Source organism: Nothobranchius furzeri, chromosome 5 (genome assembly GCF_043380555.1).
Source record: "Nothobranchius furzeri strain GRZ-AD chromosome 5, NfurGRZ-RIMD1, whole genome shotgun sequence".
In the NCBI taxonomy this organism is placed as follows: domain Eukaryota; kingdom Metazoa; phylum Chordata; class Actinopteri; order Cyprinodontiformes; family Nothobranchiidae; genus Nothobranchius; species Nothobranchius furzeri.
The window spans coordinates 76,027,187-76,035,186 of NC_091745.1; the positions used below are offsets into that span (position 1 = coordinate 76,027,187).

The 8,000-nt window shown below is 42.0% G+C and overlaps 1 protein-coding gene across 2 annotated transcripts; it reads left to right on the forward strand.

Annotated features, from left to right (window-relative positions):
* The first annotated feature begins 249 nt into the window (after nucleotides 1–249).
* Nucleotides 250–7,959, forward strand: tomm40 (translocase of outer mitochondrial membrane 40 homolog (yeast)). 2 transcript variants are annotated; one of them, XM_015950544.3, is made up of 9 exons: nucleotides 250–377; nucleotides 1,017–1,243; nucleotides 1,371–1,531; nucleotides 1,662–1,763; nucleotides 1,886–1,991; nucleotides 5,830–5,952; nucleotides 6,102–6,178; nucleotides 7,259–7,361; nucleotides 7,455–7,959. In XM_015950544.3, exons 2-9 carry the CDS (start codon nucleotides 1,036–1,038, stop codon nucleotides 7,592–7,594), a joined length of 1,020 nt encoding a protein of 339 aa, XP_015806030.1. In that variant the 5' UTR covers nucleotides 250–377; nucleotides 1,017–1,035; the 3' UTR covers nucleotides 7,595–7,959. The 2 variants fall into 2 exon arrangements, with proteins under 2 accessions (XP_015806030.1, XP_054597362.1); XM_054741387.2 differs by lacking the exon at nucleotides 250–377 and adding an exon at nucleotides 425–772.
* Nucleotides 7,960–8,000: the final 41 nt, after the last annotated feature.

Sequence of the window (8,000 nt, forward strand, 5' to 3'; positions counted from 1 at the left end):
ATTTGTACGAAACGCTTTTAGGACTGCGGTTTATTCTCATTTTGTTTACCTAAAATGCGATTTTTAAATGGCGCTCATGATATTCCAAGTTTTGTGATTTTACGTTCACGTGAAAGCCCCCTAACTAGGCGTACCCTTGGAATGTCATTCAGCAGGAACATGAAATAAACCAATGTGCGGCGAATGGATCTCTCGTTACGTCATCAATTTCGGACCACCCCAGCCGTCTTTTTAGCCAATGGTGGTTCAAAATGTCCGTTCATCGGCCAATCAGCGAACGCCATAGAGGAAATGGGCGGACATTCTAGCACTACGGTCACGGACGTTCTCGTGAACTTTACCGGTGTTTAACTACCCCCTGGCCCCTAACCGTCTTCGTGAGTAGCTAAATCAAAATATTTCTTGTGGGTTTTATGAAAAATGGGTCGCGGCTTATTTTATGATTCCTTCCATGGCATTTTTATGTATGGTGGTTGTGATATTTATGCGACCTGATCTCGTGGTGGACTCCACATGGCTACCTAGCCAGCTAGCTAACATACTAACCCTGCAATGTTACATTAGCGCTCAGAGATTAAGGTTAGCTAGCAGGTTTTTAATTTGACTGCTTGCTCTAAATTGGCCTGATTAGAAAAGCCACAAGTTGAAGTTTGATATTTGTCGTTGTTACCTAAATGCATTTTATATATCTGGAATCTGACTTGGCTAGGCCTTGGGTACAAACAGCTTGCTAGTTCAGTGGATGCATCATTACAGCTTTCAGGATTGCCGGGTAAATTCTAGTTTTGGTGTTTACAATGCTACGGTTCATTTGTTAAAAGGATTCAAACCGTTTTCTATTAAAAGTACTTTAATCATGTGAGTAAACATTCCAGATCTTACAAATCAATGAATGCTAAATACCATTTCATCAGTCATATGTGGTTATTAATTCCACCTCTAGACCTTTGTATTATTACCCCCACAGATATAAACAGCTTTTATAACTCATTTTAAATCCACATCTTTTCTTCCAGTCCGTTACTGTGACAGATAATGGGCAGTGTGTTGGCTGCTGCCTCACCCAGTCCAGCCCCAGCGGCTGCTGGAGGTGGTCAAGGACTTCCAGGGTTGGTGTCGGTCCCTCCAGGGTTCACTATGCCCTCAGTGTCTTCCGTCCCTTCAACGCCTGAATCTGGTCAGCAGACAGATTCCTCACTCCCAAACCCAGGCACCTATGAGGAGTGCCATCGGAAATGTAAAGGTGAGGAGACGGGTAGTAAATATTGATGAGTTTTGTAGAATTATTGATATTTCACTTTTAAGCACTAATCCTGGTGTTGTTTTGCTGCTACGGAGATATAAAGTAACTAATTGTTTTGCTTTTTTAGAGGTGTTTCCTCTTCAGATGGAAGGAGTGCGATTGCTGGTCAACAAGGGTCTGAGTAATCACTTCCAAGTCAGTCACACTGTTACCCTCAGCACGCTAGGTGATTCCGGTTATCGGTTTGGTTCTACGTATGTTGGCAGTAAACAGACTGGACCAGCAGAGGTAATTATTAAACTTAAATAGCATTTAATGAACTTTTAAATGAAGCAGACATTAATATAACCTTACTCTGTCACTACTTATACAGAAAGATGATGTCCCATAACTACAATTGTGCACTGTGCTTTCTTAGTCGTTTCCAGTCATGGTGGGAGACATGGACAACACTGGCAGTTTGAATGCTCAGATCATTCACCAGCTTACTAGTGCTGTACGCGCCAAAGTAGCCATCCAGGTGTGTGTAATAAACAAAATCATATTAATGGAAATGGGATCCTAAAGAGTAAATGTCTGCTTTTACATTATTGTACGAAGTGTTGTTCAGATTTGATCTTTCTTTTTGTTTCTTTGTTGTAGACTCAGCAGCAGAAGTTCGTGAATTGGCAGTGTGATCTGGAATATCGTGGTCAAGACTTCACCTCCGCCGTGACCCTCGGAAACCCAGATGTTCTTGTTGGATCTGGTATGTTTATGATTAGACCAGGAAAACCAAAACTTATGGGCTCATTTGTTCAAGAACATTGTGTCATATTGTAAATATCGCTTGTATTTATTATTTTTGCTTTGGGAGTAATGTCCTTCAAGTTTGATAACGTTTACTTTCTAAACCTAAGATCCAAGAGTTTTTATTTCCTTATAGAAAATATTTCTACTAGCCTTTACCGGTGGATCTACGTCCCAATCCTCACCTATGGTCATGAGCTTTGGGTAATGGCCGAAAGAACGAGATTGCGGATACAAGCGGCCGAAATGAGTTTCCTCCGTAGGGTGGCCGGGCTCAGCCTTAGAGATAGGGTGAGGAGCTCGGACATTCGGGAGGGACTCGGAGTAGAACCGCTGCTCCTCCGGATCGAAAGGAGTCAGTTGAGGTGGTTTGGGCATCTGGTCAGGATGCCTCCTGGACGCCTCCCTGGGGAGGTGTTTCGGGCATGTCCTGCCGGCAGGAGGCCCCCGGGTCGACCCAGGACACGTTGGAGAGGTTACATCTCCAATCTGGTCCGGGAATGCCTTGGGGTCCTGCCGGAGGAGCTGGTGGAGGTGGCCGGGGAGAGGACGGTCTGGAGCTCCCTAATTGGGATGCTGCCCCCGCGACCCGTACCCGGACAAGCGGAGGAAGACGACGACAGTCTTTAAATAAAACTTGTTTAAACAAATTTATGTTCATATTAAGGAGGTTTGTTTTAATTCTAAACAACTAGGGAAGTTCCAATCGTGCTTTTTACTACAGATCCGATTCAGAGTCATTTGATTTTAAGAATCTGCCGACACCGAGTCCGATACTTTAGAAATCGCTTTGAGCGATTCGTATTCCTGCGACAGGGATGGCACAACACATGACAGCCAGCAGCAGGGTCACTTCTTTCTACAGAACACCTTCAGTGCTGCTGCGTGACTCAAGGAGACGGCAAAACCCGACGTTTGCAACCACACTCATCCAGTCTGATAAATATACGACTATCTTTATGCATTTTTAGTGTCGGCTGGCTTATCCAAATAGTTGCAGCAAATTGGATGGGTTAGCTTTTTTTGGGTGGCGCACCAGATTCGCACTGTTGAACGCAGCACTAGCTTTTCCACCACGTTAAATGCCCAGTTTGTGCACATTACACATGTCCATTACACTTATTTTGCCATCCGTTTAAAAAATACATTCAAATTAGACCTTTTCTGTCTCTTAAGGCGACGAGTTTGCTCTGTGTTAGCCTGTTAGCTCGCAGCTGCACATCATGGTGTATGAATTACCGAGCTTCGTTAGATTGTGGGACTGTACCGTGTTGTTGTCTGTGAAACAGAATACTGATGTAGAGGAGCTTGTTGAATTTAAAACTAAGCCATTGTTATTCAGTTTAAAAATCTCTTTCTCAGGATGAATTAAAGTCATGTTTGTTTTATATGGTTAAGTCCAATCTTTCCCACTTGATTTAAAACCGTTGAAAATCACATGATCAGATCGGAGCATCCCTATTAAAAACCTTTAAATAGCGCAGAATAATCACTCCCAGATATGTCTAATACTTGGAGCTAGGGATGTCCCGATCCGATCACGTGCTCGGAAATCGGCCCCGATCACGTGGTTTCAGACTCGATCGGGACTCGGGCTTTACTTCCCGATCCGAGCCCCGATCCGGACTCGGATGCTGGGTTCAAATTACAGGAGAGCAGCGCGGCGCACGCTCAGCTTTTTTTGCGGTCAATAGATCAATTTGATCTGCTAGTTAAAAAGTGACTTGTGAGGTGAAAAAGAAGGAAGCAGGCAGGAATTTTTCTGGAGGACTGGGAGATGCAGGAAGATGAGAGACAGACGGGACAGGAAGATGAGAGACAGACAGGACAGGAAGACAGGAAAATAAAAACCAAGAAAACAAAACAAAGTTCTTAAAAAAACAAAATGTAGGTAGATTGATCCCACTACACGTTTGGACCTGTATAAAGCAATAACTTATCAGCATGTAGTATTTATATAGTTGATACAATTCAGAACATCTTCAAAACTCCGTCCCATGTCCAGGGGCGTATCTAAGCATTTTGGGGGCCGAGGCAAAATAGACCCCTGCCAGGTATTTTAAGTTGAGTGCTATCTGCTTTTATATTAGACTTTTTATGTTTGCAATAAAGTCCAAAAGTAAAGAATTTATGTTATTTATTACTTGATTGTTCAAGCTACCCCACAGAAGTGATCTGTTGTTAAAAATTAAAATAAAAAGGTAATTAAATAAAAAATAAGGAACATTCTGGAACTGTTTCTTCCTTTTCTTTATTTATTTTTTTATGTATCGAAAGTATCGGATCGGGACTCGATATCAGCAGATTCTCAAAATCAAATGACTCGGACTCGAGGGCAAAAAACCTGATCGGGACATCCCTACTTGGAGCCTTTGGAAAATCGCTGATAAGCTACCACGAAAGCAAACTCGTGTGGAGGGTTAACTTTTATTCCTTAAATTCAGGAGATACATCTTCAAATGATCAGGTTATTGGGTTTTTATTATACAACAAACAAATTTAGGAAAATTCAGAATGATGGGAAAAAAAAACATGTCACACAATTTTCTAAAAATATAAGAAATCATGATTCACATCACTTGGTTCAATCTTATAGAGCCTGTTAACTACATAATTAACAATGTCATGAATTAATACTTAGCCAGTTTTGGGCTGACTGCACTGAAAACTGCAGCAAGAGGGCGCCTGTACGTGTGGCATGGAATAAAACAAACATCTGACTGAGACGATTACAGAGACCATGCACCCAGAGGTCAAGATTGTAGCTTTGTAGAATAGAAAAAATAACAGATGACAGACTAGAGTTGGTTCATACGAAGATGCTGGGCTTAAAGCAAGAATGAAACTTGGTTTGGATAAAATCACAACTCTTTTTTTTTCTCTCTCTCTCTAAATCAAACACTAAAGTTTTGTATCGATACCTTTAATACATTAGTTTCTATATCTGACTATATACGATTAAATGTGGTAATTACCACTCATTTTGACATCAACTTGAAACAATTTTTTTTATCGTTTCTAAACTCAGAACAATGGTGTCTAAAGTTGATCTTGAGTTGATTATTCACGCGTTTACATCATCCCGTTTAGACTACTGTAATAGTTTATTTTCTTGTCGAAACAAAAAAGAGCTGTCCCGCTTACAGCAAGTCCAGAATTGTGCGGCTAGAATTCTGACCCGTGACAACAGAAGGGCCCACATTACCCCCATTTTAAAAGCTCTTCATTGGCTTCCAATCTCATTTTGCATCAATTTTAAAATTCTTGTGCTGACTTTCAGAGCGCTGCATGGTCTGGCTCCATTGTATGTTCCAGACATGCTCTGCCCTTACACACCTTCTCGCAGGCTGAGATCACTGGATCAAAACCTTTTAATGGTCCCACGTACTCAGTTCAGGACACGAGGAGATCGCTCATTCCAGGCCGTCGCTCCTAGGCTCTGGAATGAGCTACCTCTGTCTTTACGCTCAATCGACTCAGTTGATGTTTTTAAGAGCAATCTTAAAACCCATTTGTTTCTCCAGGCATTTTAAACTTAGTCTCATTCGGATTGGTGGTATTTGACACTATGTATATTGTGGCTGTATTTTACTGTATTTATATGTTGTTGCCTTTAACTTGTGAAGCACTTTGTGACCTTTTTGTCTGTGAGAGGTGCTATAGAAATAAAGTTACTTACTAAAAAATTGTGTCAACTGCAGGGTTTAAATATGTGATAAAGTTCTGAAGGGAAAACCTTCACGTTGAAATCATGTCACACGTTGAGTTCATTCATGTAATCCGATGGTTTATTACAGGGATTGTGGTCGCTCACTATCTCCAGTCAATCACACCATCACTGGTTTTGGGCGGAGAACTGGTGTATCACAGAAGACCCGGAGAGGAAGGAACAGTCACCTCCCTTTTGGGAAGGTACACAGGTAAGGTCTGATTAGTTTATTATTATTGTTATTATTATTATTGTGACTCCAGCTCCAACTGTATAAATCATTATCAAATACACGTTCATGTACTCTTGTGCATCATATTTCTTTTGTTTGATCAGCAAAAACATTTTTTTACTTCACAGGTGACAACTTTGTTGCTACTTTAACTTTGGGCGGAGCTGGAGCTCATGCTACGTACTACCACAAAGCGAATGATCAGGTACTGAAAATCTTTCAATGTGACTTGGTTGTATTGATCAATCCTACCCAAAAAAAAAATTGTTGCCACCAAAAAAAAAAGGTCACACAGTAATATTTTGTTGGACCACCTCTAGCTTTGATTACAACACACATTTGCTGTGGCGTTGTTTCGATTAGCTTCTTCACCGGATTTAATTCCATCCAGTGTTGCATTGATGTTCCACAGAGGTTTTGCATTGATGATGGTAGAGTCTGACCGCTGCACAAAGCCTTCTCCAGCACATCCCAAAGATTCTCAGTGGGGTTAAGGTCTGGACTCTGTGGTGGCCGATCCGTGTGTGAAAATGATGTCTCCGCTCTTTCACTATTTGAGCCTGATGAATCCTGGCTTTGTCGTCTTGGAATATGGCCGTGCCATCAGGGAAGATGGATATTCAGGTAGTCAGCTGACCTCATTCCTGCTGAACCTAGACCTGACCAACTGCAGCAAGCCCAGATCATAGCACTGCCCCCACAGGCTTGTACAGTAGGCTCTAGGCATGATGGGTGCGTCCGCCTCTCTTCTTACCCTGATGCACCATCACTCTGGACCAGGGCCCATCTGGACTCATCAGACCAGTTTTTAACATGTTGGAAAGTTCTGAACCCAGTTTTAGTCGTTTCTGCATCTCCTTAGATGTTTTCTCTGCTTGATGCCAATGATCTGACCCTTCTCACACACACTAACATCTTTTCCGCGAGCGTCAGATGTGTCTTTCCACCATGTTGTTTAAGAAATGAGAAGCAACTATTTGCACCAGTTGGGGTTAAATAACTTATTGGAATGCTAGAAGATAACCACCCACCAGTAGTTATCAAACAGAAGGCTCGCACCTGTTTTCTTAGTTAAATCCAGGTGGCGAATTTTTATTCTTTGGCCTGGGAAGTGTACTTTATGAAAACAAAAATTATTTTTGGATTTAAAAAACAGTAATTGTCCAAAATCTACCTGAAAAGAGATTCTTTAGAAGTCCTGCACCAATAAGTGTGTATCTATAAATCTGATGTTGTGCTCACGTGGACTCGGCTCGCTAACTCTTTGGATTTCTGTGCTTTATAGTTGCAGGTAGGTGTTGAATTTGAAGCCAGCACTAGGATGCAAGACACTACAACATCCTTCGGTTACCAGCTGGACCTTCCGAAAGCTAATTTGCTCTTCAAGGGTGAGTAAAGGTTTTATGATTGTAACCTCAACATGAATCATTTCTGAAGTGAAAGCTCCAAAATGAAAACATACGTTGTTTTGTCCTCTGAAGGAACGGTCGACAGTAACTGGGTGGTTGGAGCTACCCTCGAAAAGAAACTACTTCCACTCCCTCTCACGCTGGCTCTGGGGGCTTTCCTCAACCATCGCAAAAACAAGTTTCAGTGTGGCTTCGGGGTCACCATTGGCTAGAGGTGCTCAGGCTGCCTGGAACCAGCTTTCAGACCACGGCTTGGACTGGCACAGAGACACAAAGGAACCTGGACTAAGTTTTAGGAATTGGATTCAGAGACTCTCTTCCAACTGATTTCCAGGGTCAACAGAGAGACTAAGACAACTACCAAGGAGCCAGAACTGGCCGAGCCATGCCTACATACTGTAGCACAAATGTCTTTCCTGTATGATGTTTTGGATGTACCGAGAGGTGGTGTCTATCAGATGGCTTCAGGTGATGCATGAGAACATGTTATGTGAAAATTAAAGTGGTACAGTAAGACATAATATATTGTGGTCATGTATGGGTTGAAATAAATGTGATAACGTTTTGTACAACAGAATTTTGTGATAGTCTGTTTAGAAACCGGCGTCAGGGGAAACG